This window comes from Piliocolobus tephrosceles, chromosome Y, assembly GCF_002776525.5.
Source record: "Piliocolobus tephrosceles isolate RC106 chromosome Y, ASM277652v3, whole genome shotgun sequence".
Classification (NCBI taxonomy): Eukaryota; Metazoa; Chordata; class Mammalia; order Primates; family Cercopithecidae; genus Piliocolobus; species Piliocolobus tephrosceles.
In genome coordinates, this window is record NC_045456.1 from 24,801,376 (window position 1) to 24,821,644 (window position 20,269).

A 20,269-nucleotide genomic window follows, 5' to 3' on the forward strand; every position below is an offset into this window, starting at 1 on the left:
GTCGCCCGGACTGGAGTGCAGTGGCCGGATCTCAGCTCACTGCAAGCTCTGCCTCCCGGGTTTATGCCATTCTCCTGCCTCAGCCTCTGGAGTAGCTGGGACTACAGGCGCCCGCCACCTCGCCCGGCTAGTTTTTGTATTTTTAGTAGAGACGGGGTTTCACCGTGTTAGCCAGGATGGTCTCGATCTCCTGACCTCGTGATCCGCCCGTCTCGGCCTCCCGAAGTGCTGGGATTACAGGCTTGAGCCACCGCGCCCAGCGATGACTTTTTATCAGCAGTTTTTTGCTACCCTTATAATTGGTCAGTTCAGTAATTTAATTATGATATTCCTTTTTAAAAAATAAAAAAAAAAAAAATGAACAGGCAGAGTATTTCTGTTTCTGCATGGCAACATTCTGCTTTCTTGGACTTAAGCTTAATCTAATTAATCGTTGGCTGGTCAGTTTTTCACTGCTGTAATCCCAGCACTTTGGGAGGCCAAGGAGGGTAGAGTTGCTCGAGTTTACAATTTCAGTCCAGCTTAGGCAGCCTGGGGAAACCCCACCTTTGTAAAAACTAAGAAATTAGTTGGGCATGGTGGTGCACACCTGAAGTCCCAGCTACTAGGGAGGCTGAGACAGGTGGGTCCCTGGAGCCTGGGAGGCCAAAGCTATAGTGAGCCATGAGTGTGCCACCTATTCCAGCTTGGGTGACAGAGTAAGACCCTGTCTCAAAACAATGAAATAGAAAATATTTTAAAAAATCATTCAGTAAGGTCAAGATGATGCTCTTGGGTTTTGAAAGCCATATAATTGTGAAGCATAAAAGCATTTGCTTCATCAGCTGCCATCATCAAAAAAGGACTAATACAAAGTCATATGTATAATTAGGTAAATCAAAGTGAGAACATTCATAAAACTGGAATACTTCAAAAATGAAGATGTCATTCACAGTCTGTGGACTAGTTAGTCCGAGCTTTTCTTGTAAAACTGATTTATTTTTAGTTGTGAAGAAAATACAAACTGAAATTTATTACAGCTACTGCCTCATACAAATAAAAACGCAATACTTTTTCCAATCCCAGTAGTCAGTAGTACATTGGACTTGCAATAATGCAGTTGCAGCTTTAGATGCATGGAAATAAAAAGTGTCAGTTAGGTTATTATGATCAGATGACAGTGTTATACTGTGGTTGATTCTGACTGCTCATAAGTGCTTATTCAGCAGGTAAAATGGTTATGAGGATCTTGAGTTGAGATGCTGTCTTGTTAAATAGAAAAGTGTTACAGAGAATTAAAGTAGTATACTTGTTATAAATGCTCACCTAGCATTTATTATTCATTTTATTGCTTGGCACACTGTTTTCTACATTGCTATATTAATGCTTGATTTCACTAAATTTAGTGTAAGGGTTTTTGCCTTTTTTAACTTCAGTTTTTGTTTGCTGTTGTTACTGATAACTATTAAGTCTGTGATTCCTCTTGCCCTCCCACCTAAACTACTTTTAATTTAGTGTATATGTATGGGCCTTGTGCAATGCTGCACACCTGTAATCCCTGCACTTTGGGAGGCCAAGGTGGGTAGATCATTTGAGATCAGGAGTTTAAGACTGGCCTGGCTCACATGGCAAAACCCTGTCTCTAGTAAAAATACAAAAAATTGGCCAGGCACAGTGGCTCACGCCTATAATCCCAGCATTTGGGGAGGTCGAGGCAGGTGGATTGCCTAAGGTGAAGCATTCGAGACCAGCCTAGCCAACATGAAACCACATCTCTACTAAAAATACAAAAAATTAGCTGGGCATTGTGGCGGCGCCTGTAATCCCAGTACTCAGGAGGCTGAGGCAGGAGAATCGCTTGAACCCAGGAGGCAGAGGTTGCAGTGAGTCAAGATTGCACCATTACACACCAGCCTTAGCAACAAGAGTGAAACTCCATCTAAAAAGAAAAAGAAAAAAAAAAAAAAAATAGCCAGGTGTGGTGGGTGCACCTATAGTCCCAGCTACTTGCAAGGCTGAGGCGGGAGAATTGCTTGAACCCGGGAGGCTGAGCTGGCACCGCTGCACTGTAGCCTGGGCAACACAGTGACACTCCATCTCAAAAAAATAAATAAATAAAATTTAAAAAAATACACTTGTGAGTATTTTTAAATCCTTAAAAATGGACACATTTATTAATGGAAATTTTTCCTAGGAAGTGATCTGAAAACAGCACAGTATGTACAAAGACATTCTTTATTGTTTACACAACGAAACCACTTAAATAAACTGTATGTTTTTATAGTTTGTACAGCCATTAAAATCCCTTAGTAGTTTGGAAAGGTGTCCACTTTTAATTAAAGACACTTAAAGCATGTGTCCAGTTTTTGTTAAGAAAACACATGTGTGTGCTTACAAACATCCCTTAAATTAAATATTAACGGAAATAAAAAAATTTACCTTTTCTTTTGTGAGTGTGCACAGAAATGGAATTCTTCCAGCTAAATATCTATTAGACATTTAAACCAGAATTTTGATTATTAGTCACTGCAATGTGAAAGATTGAAGCAACCATGGAGGAATATTTGAAAAATCTTACTCTCAAAATATTCTTGACCGGGTGTGGTGGCTCATGCCAGTGGTCCCAGCACTTTGGGAGGCCAGCGAGGGTGGATCATGAGTTCAAGAGATTGAGACCATCCTGGCCAACATGGTAAAACCCCGCTTGTAGTACAAATACAAAAATTAGCCAGGCGTGGTGGCATGCGCCTGTAGTCCTAGCTACTTGGGAGGCTGAGGAGGAGGATAGCTTGAACCCAGGAGGTGGAGGTTGCAGTGAGCCGAGATCTGCGATCACGCTACTACATTCCTGTCTCGTGACAGAGTGAGACTTCATCTCAAAAAAAAAAAAAAAATTCTTCATTACTTTTTCATTGCACACGTTTGTCTTTTTTCTGTCACTTTCTTTGTATGTTTACTGATTTACTTTGATTTTTTTAACCTCAATTACTGTACTGTTACTTTCTTGATGAAATAAAAGTTTTCCATTTTCTTTGCTCTGATTAGAAAACTATCCTAGCCAAACTCAGTATATATGGTTATAATTGGCAATGCATGCTTTCCCAAATTTTATGACAAAACTTCACAAAACTCAATGAAATGCAATACCCACCATTCAGACAAATGTTTTAAAATCATAGTTCCTATAAATGTGTTGGTACTTGGAAATTGTGTCTTGGCACAGATATTTCGGATCCATAGAACATTAAATTTATAGTAGTGCCTTACCTTTTGGTGTTTTCATTGTAACTTCAAAATAATATATTTAGAGCATTTTGTTTGAACACTTTTACAATTACATTGTAAATTTGGTAATGCTAAGTTTAGAAGGTTTCTTGTAATTATATTGAGTATTGGTCCACTTACAGTATATTTTTTTCATGTATAAGGATCGAGATGCACAAAAGATCCAGTGGATAGATCACTTTGTAGAAGAACTTCGCAGGAATGACAAATGGGTAATTCCTGCTCTGAAACAAATAAGAGAAATTTGTAGTTTGTTTGGTGAAGCACCTCAAAATTTGAGGTAAGACTTTTTTTAATAGATAATTTTTTAATTTTTATTTGTATGTTATGTTGAAAATGGTATATGAAAGCAAATTTTAAAGAAAGAAAACCATGGTGGGAAAACAAGAAATTTCTAAGAGTTTGTTTATAACAAAATAAGGATCCTTGATCATGTTCAACTTCTTTGTATTTTATGACAGATAGGTATGTATTCAATACTAAATAGCAATTAAGTATCATAGCCACATTACTGCCTTTCAGGTCTTAGTTCAGAATTGTCTCTGACTTCCAGTGGATGTATCAGATATTATGCCATATGTTATATTTATCTTGCTCCTCATTTTACTCTATCCTTTCGATAGTTAACTCTGTCTTGGCTTAATATTTCTTGTAGTTACAAATAGTATTCTTTGTTATTTATTTAATTGATGTAGTCTAACATTTTTAACATTTGAAGGGGGGGAAACACCTCTTTCTTGAATTTTAAAATTAAATTTTAAAAATCAGACTACAAAGTGATTTAGATTATAAAACATGACAAGACTGTTTAAAGATTTTTTTACTCATAACTTATTTTAGCTAGATTTTCCTTAATTTTCAATGTTTGATGTTATATGTTAAATTTTGGTTATTTAAATAATGTATTTTATTGTAAGATACTGAAAATTAATGAAAGGAAAGGAAAATAACACAGAAACGGAGAAACCTATGTTAGTTGAAAAATATTCACAGTGCAGTTAAGATTCCCAGTAGCGAAGTTCAGGTTTATCTAACTAACTGTAATCTTAGAAAGATTCCCTCGTGTGTTAGGTGCTGCAGCTCATGCCTATAATCCTAGCACTTTTGGAGGCTGAGGCAGGTGGATCACTTGAGGTCAGGAGTTCAAGACTAGCCTCACCAACATGGTGAAACGCCATCTCTACTAAAAATACAAGAAATTAGTTGGACATAGTGGCAGGCACCTGTAATCCCAGCTACTCAGGAGACTGAGGCAGGAGAATTGCTTGAACCCAGGAGGCTGAGGTTGCAGTGAGCCGAAATTACACCCTTGTACTCCAGCCTGGGCAACATGAGCAAAACTCTGTCTCAAAAAAAAAAAAAAGATTGTCTCATGGTATAAGGACATTTGTGTTGTGTATCAGCTGATGATTAATCAAGATGCTTTACAGCTTTAGATTGATAAAATTATACCCCAAAGAGAGTTTTTGTGTTAATAGAAGCTTAAAATGCCATTTATATTTTGTGATTTTTTTTAAGTTGAATTTTGACTCTATTTTTCTAATGTTGGAAATATTAAAGGAAATTTGAAAGTTTCATGGGAATAAACATTGGAAAAAATATTTATGAAGGACATATTTTGATTATATTTGTTTATATATACCATTTGTCTTTTATCAGACATATCTATTTACTATAGATAGATGCAGTAGATATACTCTCTCAAGACTGGTGACCTCATTACCAATAGAATAGTAATGTTTGTGAGTTGATTGGTTTAGTCAATAATGACAAACTAGGAAGAAAAAGAGAGCTGGATCTTTTTAGTGATATCCCCAGGTAAAATGGTGTGAACTCATTATTCCAGAATGTACCTGGACGTCTGATACTCTTCATCATGCAATACATGTGTTTTCATACTGATAGATACTTTTTATTTTTAAATAAGAATACTGAAATAGATCCTTGATTGGAAGCATGGATTATGTTTTTTACAGAGTTTGATATTTTGTTAAGGGGAGAATATTGACACATTTTGTTAAGAATGTATAGCATTAAAATTTTTTAAAGTAGTAGCTGGAATTTAGCTTCTGTAAACTCTCTTAATTACAGCAATTTTCATTTGCCTTATTATACTGTTAAGTTCTTCTTATTTCAGCCACACTCAGCGAAGTCCCCACATATTTTATCGCCATGATTTAATCAACCAGCTTCAACAAAATCATGCTTTAGTTACTTTGGTAGCGGAAAACCTTGCAACCTACATGAATAGTATCAGATTGTATGCTGGAGGTATGTATGATAGGTTAAAATTAACTATGAGGAATCAACTTTGTTTTACTGTAAATGTTAATAACCTAAGAAATGACATTTATTTTTGAATGAGAAAAAATAGAAGTGGATTGATACTTCAGATTGCATTCACTTAAGGAATATGATCTACTTGGCATCCCAAATCTTAGGCAAGCTAAACTCCAGGCCACCTTTCCCAGTGTCTTTATTAAATACATGTCTACTTACTCATCCTTCTTGTTTGTATATTTTCTTTCATACCTGGGAGTTCTGCCTGTTAGTGCCTTTGGTAGGTTATAATTCTCTTGGGTCTCTTTGGTGTGTCCTGAAGTCATTAAGCTTTTGCTCTTTTTTTGAGGGGGACAGAGTCTTACTCTGTTGCCCAAGCTGAAGTTCAGTGTTACAGTCTCGGTTCATTGCAGCATCTGCTTCTGGGCCCAAGTGATCCTCCCACCTCAGTCTCCTGAGTTGCTTAGACCACAGGCACTCACCACTATGCCCTACTGTTTTGTATTTTTAGCAGAGATAGGGTTTCGCCATGTTGACCAGGCTGATCTTGAACTCCTGGGCTCAAGTGTTCCTCCTGCCTTGACCTCCCAGGGTGCTGGAATTACAGGCTGAGCCACCATGTTCTGCTTAATTTGTTGTTAATTTTGCCTGATTCTGTTATTACATATATTACAGTTCTTAATAATTCTGAAATACTGTTATCCATTGTTTAAAGAGCTTATTAGAAATTCACTGGATTTGTAATCACTAAATGTGTCATTGCTTCTTAGACTATGAAATTTTTTTTTTTTTTTTTTTCTTTTGAGACAGAGTCTCGCTCTGTCGCCCAGGCTGGAGGGCAGTGGTGGGATCTCAGCTCACTGCAAGCTCCGCCTCCCAGGTTCACGCCATTCTCCTGCCTCAGCCTCCCGAGTAGCTGGGACTACAGGCGCCCGCCACCTCGCCCGGCTAGTTTTTTGTATTTTTTAGTAGAGACGGGGTTTCACCGTGTTAGCCAGGATGGTCTCGATCTCCTGACCTCGTGATCCGCCCACCTCAGCCTCCCAAAGTGCTGGGATTATAGGCTTGAGCCACCGCGTCCGGCCGACTATGAAATATTTTAAAACTGTTTCTTGTCTTATACTTCTCAACAGTGAGCCTTTTAGTATATGCTATGTGGAGATCTATCTTGGCACACTGAAGGCTAATTCCAATGTTATTTGTCCTTTAATCGTTTTAATACATTTATGTGTGCTGGAGCACATAGTAGTCTTTCTGCATGTATAGCTTATCCCCCTTCCCCAAAAGTTCATAAAACATCTGCGTCCCAAATCAACCACTTCACAGGCCCAATTTTTATGCTTATAGAGGAGAAAACCTTTTATTGGCCAACGTTGAAGGCAAGATTTACCATAATGTTGAACTGAAATTGCTGCTTAATTGATATGCTACATTAGTATCTGTGGAATTCAGTCATATGTTGAAAATGTGGATATTTGTATTATTAACTGTTTGAAAAATATAATAGAATCTTGGTATGGTTGAGTTTGTAAAAATCCTCAAGTTTTTACTTAATACTTCTTTTTGAGGTCACATAAAATAATGGAAAACTTAAGTAACTTCTGCTTACCTCTAATTATTTCAGTGGCTTCTATTCCTCTCACATTTTACCCCCTCTTTTTACCCTTGCTGTAGAACTATAAAAGCAATCTGAGCATTAGGTGCTACATGCATTTCAATCCTCCCAGTCAGGTTCAGAAGCTCAGAGGCAAAAGTGGTAGGACAGGCAAGCCCATATAGGCATGCAACCAACCTTGATGGCCCCTTTCTTTATTAAGAGCAGCTAAAAAAATTAGAGCAGCATAAAATTTGCATATCATTCTCTTAAATTCTGTATCACCTCAAGTCTTGTATCTTCTTGAAGATACAAGGGTGAAGACCCTCCCCAAAAGTGATCACAACTAGACACTTAACTCCAATGATGATTTTATTCATTTTGTGTCGTTTTGTCTGTAATTGTAATGTTATTGTCAATAATTGAAGACCTAATTTCCAATTCAGTCAAGAGGAAAGGCATAGGTGTATTCCAGCCTCACTAGGGTACTCTGTTTATTTGTTCAAATTCTACTTGAGTTCTTGACTGATGTCTTGTGATCATGATTCAAGAAATGAAGAAATGCCCCATTTTTCATTTTCCTCATGTTTGTATTGTTTGTTTATAAAATTGAAGATTAGGAGTATAGGCTTTATTGTTAAACTGCTGTAAAGTTTATATAGTTAAATACACAATTAGTTTGTATAGTTAAACCTACCTCCAATTGGGTGACTTGCAAAGTACTTAAGCCTTCTGTGATTTGGATTTACCAGATTGATAAAACAAGAATAACAGTAGTGTATACCTATTTTATAAATGAGTTAATACATTCTAGAACATAGTATTTGCCAGAATGTTACCAGTATACAGCACTTGCTTGAACATTTTCTTTAATTATACGGTCTCCTGAATTCATTCATTATGTTTTCTAGAAATAATCATTTACCTTTAATATTTTCCATTTCTGAGTGATGTTGCTCATTCTGAGTAATATTGCTAAATAATGTCAGTTTGTTCTTAAATACACTGATAAAATTTCTCCCACTAAAACTTTTATGTGATTAGGATTGTATAAAACAATACCAACAAAAACTATGGTGATTGCATCATAGCAGTTCACTAATGTTTTCTTAGTTTCTGATAATCATTTCATTAGTCTCTATTCTGACTATGTACAATACTACTAGTTGTTTATTTTCGTGAAAACATTTCCCCAGTGGCATGGTTAGCTAATTTCATGTTATTTTAGATAACAAAGTAACATTATGATTTTACTAATGGCAAAAACGAGTACCGTTATCTCACTACTTGAATTTAGCGAGGAATATTTCCTGAGTTACGTTTTTAAAAAAATCTTTATGTGCATCAACAAACTATCAGCCACCTTGTTTATCTCATTGAAAGGACAGTATCTGTACTGATTTACTTATGAGAGAGTTTTATATGTCATTTTTCCTGATTTCTGAATAAAATTTATAGAATTTACACTAATTACAGGGCACATTACTGTTCAAGAAAATGTGTTTTTCTAAGAGTTGTCATTTTATACCTCTTCTGTTCTTTCTGCTTTCATTATGACAGTTGATTCTTTCAGGGACCCGTTGCCACAGGAAAAACGTCTCTTCACAAGTGTCACTCAACAACAATGGCAGTGCTTAATGCAGAATCTGGCTTTGATTCACTCACTAATTCTACTTCATTTTCTTTTTCTTTTTTTTTTTTGGTGATGGTTGTTGTTGAGACAGGGTCCTACTTTTTCTCACCCAGGCTACAGTGCAGCAGTATGATCTCTGCTCACTACAGTTTCTGCCTCCCAGGTTCTCCTGTCTCAGCCTCTCAAGTAGCTGAGATTACAGGACTGAGCCACCATGCCTGGCTAATTTTTGTATTTTTATTAGAGACAAAGTTTCATCCTGTTGGCAAGGCTGGTCTTGAACTCCTGGCCTCAAGTGATCTGCCTGCCTTGGCCTCCCAAAGTGCTGGGATTACAGATGTGAGCTACTGTACCTGTCCTTACCTCATTTTCGCATGCCAGCTATGAAGTACTATTAAATCTTTGGTGTGGGTTCTTCTGATTTAAAAAATATTTTGAATGAAAGTGATTAATTTCCTGAAGTAAAATTGCTCTTTGACACTGTCACTACTCTTTGACAGTGTTGGCTTTGTACTGGAAAGTACAGGATGAACTTTAAACATCCTACTGTGCCAGAAATTTTAATAAGTTTTTAGAAAATCATATTGACATATCAAAAAAGACATAGGATTCACCTCTTAGTAGTCAAATCTGTGACAATTTAAGCATCAAATATTATACTTAGGACATAACTGCTTTACAATATGAGTCCTTTTGTTGATATTGATAAAAATAAATGGAGAACAATGCAAATTAAAAACGCAGGAAAAAAAAACAACAGGTGATAAAAGAAGTAGCTGAAAGTCTAATAAGAAGTGGATTACTGACATAGTGTCAAAGTATCCTCCCAGAAGTTTTTACAAAGAGAAATACTAACTTTTCAGTGGAGAAATGTGGCAGAAATGCCTTAACTGAGTGATCTAAGTTAAAACATAGTTATTACGTAGGACACACTGACATGGCTTCTGATAATATGGGAAATGAACATAGGATATGTTTTGGGATATTTCTTTTTTTTTTTTTGAGACGGAGTCTCGCTCTGTCACCCAGGCTGGAGTGCAGTGGCGCAATCTTGGCTCACTGCAAGCTCCGGCTCCCAGGGTTATGCCATTCTCCCGCCTCAGCCTCCCGAGTAGCCAGGACCACAGGCACCCGCCACCACGCCCGGCTAATTTTTTTCTATTTTTTTTTAGTAGAGACAGGGTTTCACCATGTTAACCAGGATAGTCTCGATCGCCTGACCTCGTGATCCACCCGTCTCGGCCTCCCAAGTGCTGGTATTACAGGCCTGAGCCACCATGCCCGGCCTCTTTTGGGATATTTTATTCAAAAAATGCACAACCTGAATCTAAAGAAAATACACAATGCAAATTGAGTGGCATTAAGTGACTTCATTCTTTAAAATGGTCAAGACAAAGAAACACAAAAAAGATACAAGGAAACTTCAGGTGAAAGAAAGCTACTTGTAGTATATGAGCCAGAGTTTTATCCTGGACTTGCAGAAAAGAAAGCATAAAGTGATGACATTATTGGTACAATTCATTAAGTTTCTAAATACAGTATGAATCTGAGAGCAGTCTTGTTGGAGTCTTAAAACCTGGTAAATATACTGTGGTTATGAAAGATGTTATATGGTTGATCCTTGAACAACACAAGGTTAGGGGCCTTGACACCCCACAAAGTCAGAAAATCAGTATATAACTTTTGACTTCCTCAGAATTTAATTACTAATAGCATACTGTTGACTGGAAAGTATTAATGGTAACCAAAACAGCTGATTAACACATATTTTATCTGTTATACATATTATATACTATATTACAATTAAGTAAGCTAGAGGAAAGAAATGTCACTGAGAGTATTGTAAGGAAGAAAATACCTCTACTGTTCATTAAGTGGTAGTGCATCACCCTGAAGGCCTTCATCCTGTCTGCACATTGAGTAGGCTCAGGACAAGGAGGAAGAGGAAGGGTTGGTCTTGCTGTCTCAGAGGTGTCAGATGAGGAAGAATTGGAATGTGATGCAGAAAAGACAGGCACACACTGTAATTTTAGGGAAATATTATTTCTGTCTGATGTTTTTCTTTGTCATGTCTCAAAAAATGTTTATATACAGCAGGGGTCCCCAACCCCTAGGCCGAGGACCATGATTGGTCCCTGGCCTGTTAGGAACTGGGCCACACAGCAGGAGGTGAATGGCAGGTGATGAAGCATTAGCGCCTGAGGCCTGCCTCCTGTCAAATCAATGGTAGCATTAGATTCTGATAGGAGCAGGAACCCTATTGTAAACTGCACATGAGAGCTATCTAGGTTGAGTGCTCATTGCACCTCATACGTGATAATCTTAGGTGGAACAGTTTCATCCCAAAATCATCCCAACCCCTGTCTGTGGAAAAATTTCTTCCAAGAAACTTGTCCCTGGTGCTAAAAAGGTTAGGGACTGCTCCAATACAGTACCAATCGATCCTACACCATTTGCTGTAATTTCAGTACCTATATATAATATGGAAGTCCATGTCATAGAAGAAGTCAAAAGCAGTCTTGAGTAATCAGAATCCTCTGCCAGCTTGTTTAATGTCAGTTTGTTTCTGTCAGTGCTTCTACTACTTCCTCATTGTCTGCCACTGGTTCAGAAGCATTCATTTCCACTAAGTTGTCCTTTGTTAATTCCTCAGGTGTATCATCTATTAGCTTTTGAATTTCTCCAAGAATCATCATGAAACCGTTCACCCATGTATGGTTTCTGCTATTTGCATGATCTCTTTCATGATTACCTGAATGAGCTCTGTTGTAAATCCTGTGAAGTCATGCACAACATCTGGACATAGTTTTGAATGTGTTGTTTCCAGCCTGATGGGTTTCATCACCTTTTCTGTTACAGTGATGGCATCTTCAGTGGTGTAATCCTTACACACTTTCATGATGTTCTTTCTGTTAGGGTTCTGTTAGACAGCATTGACAGTCCTTTCTAGGGAGTACTATATGTAATGAGCCTTAAAGTTCTTATGACTTCCTGATCTAGAGGCTGAATTAGAGACGTGTTTGGGGGCAAGCAGACCACATTGATGCCTTTGGCCAGAGGCACTGTCTAGTATCAAAAGAACGTTAAAAGGCAACCAATTACTGGCAAGATACTTCCTGACTTCAGGGATAAAGCTTTGATGGAACCAACCCAGAGAAAGCTTTCTAGTTGTCAAACCTTCTTGTTGTGCAACCACAAGACTGGCAGCTGATGTTTATTTTTTCCTTTCAAGGTGGTGGGTTAGCACTTTATATTAAAAGAGCCATCCTGATCATTAGCCTGATTACATTTACGGTTAGCGTAGTCTTTCCTACCTTAAATCTTAGTAGTTGCCTGTTTCTTACTAACAAATGTCCTCTGTGCCTTTTTTCTTTCCTTCCAGAATAGGGCACTTTCATCTGCATTAAAAGCCTGTTGCGGCAGATACTTTTCTCCTCAACAATTTTATGAATGTCATCTGGGAACTCACCTGCTGCCTGTTGCTTGGCAAAAGCTGCTTCTCTTGTTATCTTGATATTTTTAAAGATAAACTGCTTTCTGAAGTTATCACATCATCCTAAGCTGGCAATTCTCCATTTTCAAATCCTTCACCTTTTTTGCTGGGTCTGACCCGCAGACTCTTGCCAAGCGACTGATGAAAAAATGTATGCAGACACAGGTTTTTTTTTTTGCCTGGGTGCAGCTAGGGGACTGAGCCGCTCACAGACACCAAGGAGGGTACTGTAAAGAGTCACAGCAGTTGCAGCCCTGACAAGTGGGCATTTATTTAGTCCAGATTTAATGACAAAGGCTTTGAGTCAACACAACTTGTGGGTAATTACCCGTAGAGAGCAGTCCTGCACACTGGATGATTAAAGGCCAAGTTCTGAGGCCTAAGTAAACTTAACTTACCTAGATCAATTCCTTTACAGTTACTTGTTATCTACCTTTTACTCTGAGGCTCTGGATAAGATAATTTGGCTGCCTTCAACCAAATTATCTTTCAAAGCTTTTGCAAAACCTCGTAGCCTTCCAAGAACGTTTGCATCTTCTCCTATAATTTCTCCCACCACCCTGACCAAACTCCTACCCCTTTTGCCTTAATTTGTCATAATGACTTTGATTTTTCCCATTATATTAGTCTATAAATGTGCCTTTTTTATAGCAGTCTTGCTCAAAAAATGTGCATTTTTCAATACAAAGTTGAAGATATTTCCCAAAAGTACAGTTTGTTCCTACTGGCATAGATGCAATGACAGCTTCATGAAGTGTGTTTGTGTATGTGTGTGTGTGTGTGTGTGTGTGTTTACAGTTGTCCTTATGCTGAATTAATTTATCGTGAAATAGGGGGCAGTCATGGTTGCAGACCTCAGTCTACAATGCATATCAACCAATTCAGCTTTTTCTTGTGATGTCATGATTTTCACTGTTTTTGGGGGAGCACATCATTTGGGTCCTGTGGTGTCATTCATTGTTTCTATTATTGCACTAAACACAAAAAAATACATGAGAACTGCAAGAGACTAATTTTTTTTTTTTTTTTTTTGAGACAAAGTCTCACTCTGTCGCTTAAGCTGGAGTGCAGTGCAGCAATCTCACCTCATTGCAGTGTCTACCATCTGGGTTCAGGTGTTTCTCCTGCTTCAGTCTTCTGAGTATCTAGGATTACAGGCATGCAGCACCACTCCCAGCTAATTATTGTACTTTTAGTAGAGATGAGGTTTCACCACATTGGTCAGGCTGGTCTCAGACTCCTAACCTTGTGATCCTCCCTTCCCAGCCTCCCAAAGTGCTGAGATTATGGGATTACAGGCGTAATCCACCACGCCCAGACAAGAGAGTACTTTTTTTTTTTTTTTCTTTTACCATGGTACATAATTTACTGAAGAGACTTAATTGCTCACTCAGGAGTTTAAAATCACACAGCATTTAGAATCACACAGCATTTTAAGTGGATACTCGCAACACTGGTGCTCACTGAAATAAACATATTTTAAGTATTCATGACATTTAATTTTTTCTAAAAAAAAATTATTTTCTTTTTGAGACCGAGTCTCATTGTCACCCAAGCTGGAGTACAGTGGCACCATATTGGCTCACTGCAGTGTTTGTCTCCTGGGTTCAAGCAGTTCTCCTGACTCAGCCTCCCAAGTAGCTGGAATTAGACACCCACCACCACACCCAGCTAATTTTTATATTTTTAATACAGATGGGGTTTCACTGTGTTGACCAGGCTTGTCTGGAACTCCTAACCTCAGGTGATCCATCTGCCTTGGCCTCCCAAAGTGCTGAGATTATAGGCGTGAGCCACTGTATGTGGCCTTTTCTAATTTTTTTTTCAATGTTTCTAAGTCCATCTGTTTTCTTAAAATGTCACAAATTTTCTAAAAATTTTCCAGTACTCATCATTTATTTAAAAAGATCCATAGAATAAATTAATGAGTAGATGAGTGCAGTTCGAACCCATATTGTTCGGGGTCAACTGTACTTGTTATTGGGAAATAAACACAACTTGAAGGAATAAAATTAGATGATGTGTCCAGCTTACCTTCAAATGGTTCATTAAGATGACATATACATATGTAAACAGAGATACCTGTAAAAACAAATAGGCAACATCTAAACAGTTGGTATGTCTGGATAAAGAGTTGTTCATGTATTATTTTTGCACCTTGTCTATTTTGAAGTTACATTAAAATGTAAACTCATACACATAAACCACCCCTGTGCCACACACTCCCCCTCAAAAAAAAAAAAAATTAGCTTTTAGTTCAAAAGCTTTAGGGGATGAAAAACTACCTCAAGTGCCAGTCTGATGTTTAATCAGATGTTTCAGTATCAGTGGTCTGAAAAACGAGAAAACTTACATGCAGCTGAAAGTCTTTTTATATTATGTCTCAGATTTTTAAAGAAAACTCGAGGGGCTGCAATTTGGTGCAACCTGTCAATTTCATGAAAGTAAGCTGTGCATTTTTACAACTGTTGGCAGGTGTTCCTGTATATAGAAGTAAAAAGCCATGAGTCAAAATATGTGAGATTTCTTTCTTCACTAAATAGTGTACATTCCTACAAAGAAGGAAAATGGAAACATGATATAAAAACATAGGCTGTACTCAGAAATTGCACCAGTGTGTGTAATGAATGAAGGTGGAGTTAGACTAAAAAATATTTTTGATAACATGTTCAGCAGGTTATATTTTTCTTTTGATTGTGTAAAAAGTGATTGTATTTTTGTGGAAATAAAGGGTTTAAATAAACATACCATAATTACAAGTTGCCTGTTAATTATTGTTAACAGTTAGTGATTATTAACTTAATAATTTCTTTTTACCTAAGTCAGTGGTGTGGATATACATGTGTATAATGCATAATTTTGGTTTATTTGCAGATCATGAAGACTATGATCCACAAACAGTGAGGCTTGGAAGTCGATATGTCGAAGAAGTTCAAGAACGACTAAACTTCCTTAGGTTTGTTTTAAACGAGTGCTATTCTTTTAAGGGACTGCAGTGATAAGGAATGCAGTGTTACTCTCTATTTGTTTTTTTTAAACAGGATCTCATGTGGTCATTCAGGCTAAAGTGCAGTGGGGCAATCTAGGCTCACTGAAGCCTCAACCTTTTCAGGTTCTGGTGATCTTCCCATCTCAGCCTCCTGAGTAGCTTGTGAATATTGTAACAATAATAGACAAAAGCAACCTCTAACTATGTATAATAATATTACTTTATATGGGAGAAGGAAAATTGTCTGTTCTGTAAGCCAAACCTGTGTTCCAAACTGAATTTACTGAGTAATACATAGCTTTTAATGACGTGTATTTTTTTATGTATGTATAGGTTGAATAATGAGAGATCTCTTAGAAATAGTTACCATACCATAGCAAGAAAAGTATTTGAATAATAAGTATACTAAGAAAAGTTTCCAGAACTATCAGTGTTTTATAAAATTTATTGAATTCATTATTTTTCTCTATTAATTCTGGGATTAGTTTTCTTTTTACAGAGCATATAATTCTGTTTGCTGTTGAATCATAATTTATGGGACAATATTTGACAAAAAGTCGGGTTTTTTTTTTATTCAGTCGATTCATAACTATTAAGGATTTTACGGTGTGCCAGATTGAACTTGTCTTTATAGATAAAAGTACTTATATGATTTTAGTTCGCAAAATATTCTAGTGTCAGGTTTTCTGACACTTGTACCTTTTTTTTAACCACACAGGAAAACAATCTGCCTCTTATATTGAGTATGTCTTCTAAAGTGAGCCATTGTTTTTGGTAAATGTGTTACTTAGGTTTATTGGATTGGAAAATTAGTTAGAATTTATTCGTTCTATTAGTAAAGTTTAGAACCAGATGATCTTCCAGAGTTCCTATTATAGTACTAAAATTAATTAAAGGGTGAAGCTATAAGAGCAATGCCACCTGTATATATTTGGCCTTGTGCTAATCACTTTATTCATCATGACAACCTTGTGAGGCAGGTGTTAACTCCCCATGAGATTCCATTTGGGGAAAACAAAGTGCTTTGAAATCACACAGCTGGTATATGATAGAGACTACCCATATAGACGTTTTTAAAAGTGTCTGCCCTATCACACCAGTGAATTTTCAGACATTTACATTGAAACCTTAGTTTACAAACTGCTGTGTTTCATCTTGCTCAATCTCTTGTTGCTTATTTAGAAATTATGATGAGAGAGATTATGTAGATTTAATCTAGACGGTCCTTTCATGCTCAGCACTCTTACAGAGATAATAACAACCTAAAATTAAGATCCAGGCCAGGCACGGTGACTCCCACCTGTAATTGCAGCACTTTTGGGAGGCCGAGGTGGGCGGATTACCTGAGGTTAGGAGTTCGAGACCAGCCTGGCCAACATGGTGAAACCCCGTCTCTACTAAAAATACAAAAAATCAGCTGAGTGTGGTGGCACACATCTGTAATCCTAGCTACTTGGGAGGCTGAGGCAAGAGAATTGCTTGAGCCTGGGAGGCAGAGTTTGCAGTGAGCCGAGATTGTGCCACTACACTCCCAACTGACCGACAAAGTGAGAGTCTGTCTCAGAAAAAAAAAAAATTAAGATCCAGAAGAAGAAACCTTCTGATATTAAATAAAAACATTACACTCTTTTTGGGAATAAAGCCACTATCATTTTGTTAACTGTGAAGTTATTATTCAAGTTAAAATAAACTTATTTTTCCTTTCATCGTTATTCATAGAAATAGTAGAGTAGGTGGGAGAGTGCTAAGAGAAAATAGAAGCCAATCAAAGAGACAGCTTAAAGCAGACTAATCATTGTTTTATTGTAGTGAACTAATAAATAGTGAAACAACTAAAAAGCTTGAGGACATCACTGAGGACACACTAATGCTTACAGAGATACACATAATTTTTAATTACTTGTAGATTTTTTGTTTAACATGGCTAGTTATGATTGCAGTATTTTCAGAAATGTGAGCAGTTTAAGCAGCTTTAAATTCATGGTGACATTTAGTTATCTCTGAAAGTCATTTAGTGTAATAATCTCATTTTGCAAATAATTCAGCAGAGAGCTAAATCAGTATTGAGTTTCAGAAGGTGAATGGAAAGTGACAAGAAGTCTTCTTACTTAGGGCACATCACCTAGCAAAGTTGCTGGCATTTTGTAGCTGCCTCATATTTGTTAAACAAATGAATACCTGACACATTTTAAATTCCACATATGTGTTCAACACATTTTTGAATATTTTTAAAGCTGTAATTAAAATGTAATTGTGGTGAAATATTATGTATTGTGCCTGTCAAAACTTGCTTTGCAGGAAAAAACTGTATTGACCCTAATTACTGATTTATGTTTCTCCAAGATTTTTACTGAAGGATGGCCAACTGTGGCTCTGTGCTCCTCAGGCAAAACAAATATGGAAGTGCTTAGCAGAGAATGCAGTTTATCTTTGTGATCGTGAAGCCTGTTTTAAGTGGTATTCCAAGTTAATGCGGGATGAACCAGACTTAGATCCTGATATTAATAAGGACTTCTTTGAAAGTAATGTGCTTCAACTTGATCCTTCCCTTTTAACTGAAAATGGAATGAAATGCTTTGAAAGATTTTTCAAAGCTGTCAATTGTTGAGAAGGGAAACTAATAGCAAAAAGAAGATCCTATATGATGGATGATTTGGAATTAATTGGACTAGACTACCTTTGGAGGGTAAGTGAGCAGTAAGAACTTTTGTTTGTCAATGTTGTACCTGAGGTTACTTTTTAAAAATAATTCAAGAGTCGTAATTTTACCTGAGAATCTTATGTATGTATTCTGTTTTGATGCTTGTCCTAGAAATCTAGGTGTGCAAGGCTAATTGCTCTTCTTCAGCTTCTTATATTTTATTACTGGTGTTTTTCTCTCACCCTATTGTATGTACTAACTTAGAATCTGTTACACTTTTCAGATGTATAGAATTATAGTAGTCTGGGCGCAGTATCTCATGCCTGTAATCCCAGCACTTTGGGAGGCCAAGGCAGGGGAATCACAAGATCAGGAGATTTCACCGTGGCTAACACAGTGAAACCCCGTCTCTGCTAAACATAGAAAAACAAAATTAGCCGGGCATGGTGGCAGGCACCTGTAGTCCCAACTACTTGAGAGGCTGAGGCCAGGAGAATAACATGAACCTGGGAGGCAGAGCTTGCAGTGAGCAGAGATCATGCCACTGCACTCCAGCCTGGACACAGAGCGAGCCTCCATCTCAGAAAAAAGAAAAAAGAATTATAGTAACCCTCTACACACTAACTACATTTTTTATTCTCCTGTCCTTTATTCTCTCTTTTTTATATAAGTCTTGAAGTTTATTTATATTTAATGCTGACATGAATGATGGACAGAAGACTATTACTAGCATATGATTATGAATCAATGCCTTTATTGATATTGTTCACTTTGTATTTATTTAAATAGCTGGAATAAATGTTGCATGCTCATAAAGCTAACTTTCCCATATTCATAGTGTAATATATCTTGTTGCCATCTTGAACTGTCTAATCTGTTGTGTCACAGCTTATTTTTGAGGTTTTATTATTTATGTATTCTGTGGACAAACTTTAAACTGAGAAGTTTGCTATGGTGTTCCATTAAAACCAGTGGTTTTGAAGCTAGTAGTAACTCCTATCAATTAAAAAATTATATACAGGTAGTTGAAGTGAGAGAGGAAAGCTTGCATTTCTCTGCTTAGTTTCCCATTATTCATTTCTTTTCTCTCTTCAAACTCTCCAGATTTTCATTCCTGAAATACTCTAAGGTGCACAGATTCTAAACTTAGTTTGAAAAACACTGTTTTATTAAATGATTGGTAAAGATGTACAAAAATTGCTGGCGCCATCAGGATAGCTCTATATTAAATAGCATTTCTTGCACCTTCTTTTTAATGTATTTGAATTACCCCTTGAAAACCTGAGAACTTGACTACCAAGTTGAGGAGTTAAATAATATCACTTCAAATATTTGTGTCTTTTTCATTCTTAAGCAAACGGCTTTTATTCAGAAAAGTTGTATTTTTAATTAATCATTCATTCTTAAGATCACTGACATTATTTGAGTATCAAAATCAGCTTATCTTTAAATTATTGAAGATTGTATTAAAATTAAGGATACGATTTAAATTTAAATACCAAATTAAACTGTATCTTGAATGGTTTTAATACTGTAATATTTTTGGAACCAGGTTGTGATTCTGAGTAGTGATGAGATTGCTAACAGAGCTATAGATCTTCTTAAAGACATATACACAAACCTTGGCCCAAGATTAAAAGTCAGTCAGGTGAGAATTGAAGTGCTTAAAAAGATCCACAACAGTTGGGTTAAATTGTTGGGTACTATCTTTTTTAACCTGAAAATAACTAGAAAATAATTTTTTAACTCTTATCAAAAATACTTTTTCAGTATTTAATCCACTTTTCTCCCTTACCCAATGCTAACTAAAGGAATGTTGCTTTGATCATTATCCTTAGGTGATTTAAATAATTTTAAATATAATTATTCGTTATCATCTGTTGAGATGGCCAGAATTTTATCTTAGTTTGGCTTTTTGTCTAGGCATTTGTTTTTGTTTGCCTTTCTGAGAGAGGATCTCACTGTCACCCAGGCTATAATGCAGTGGTGCAGCCACAGCTCAGCTATACCCTGGAACTCGCAGGCTCAAGCTATCCTCCCACCTCCAATTTTAGGTGCACACCACCACACCCAGCTAATTTTTTTTTCATTGTTGTTACAGATGAGACCTCACTGTGCTGCCAGACACTTAGCCTCTAACTCCTGGGCCCATGCTATCTTCCCTCTTTGGCCTCCCAAAGTGTTGGGATTACAGGCATGAGCCACATGTGCCTGACTGGACATTCACTTTTCTTGAGACGGAGTCTCGCTCTATCGCCCAGGCTGGAGTGCAGTGGCCGGATCTCAGCTCACTGCAAGCTCCGCCTCCCGGGTTTACGTCATTCTCCTGCCTCAGCCTCCCGAGTAGCTGGGACTACAGGCGCCGCCACCTCGCC

General features: G+C 37.1%; 1 protein-coding gene across 1 annotated transcript in view; it reads left to right on the plus strand.

The window, feature by feature from the left end:
- LOC111535438 (probable ubiquitin carboxyl-terminal hydrolase FAF-Y) overlaps positions 1 to 20,269 on the plus strand; it is a 151,998-nt gene that overhangs the window by 40,402 nt on the left and 91,327 nt on the right. The window contains 5 exon segments of the mRNA XM_031935007.1: positions 3,408 to 3,544; positions 5,402 to 5,535; positions 15,139 to 15,220; positions 17,597 to 17,939; positions 19,447 to 19,542. Of these exon segments, the coding sequence (XP_031790867.1) occupies positions 3,408 to 3,544; positions 5,402 to 5,535; positions 15,139 to 15,220; positions 17,597 to 17,939; positions 19,447 to 19,542 (792 nt within the window).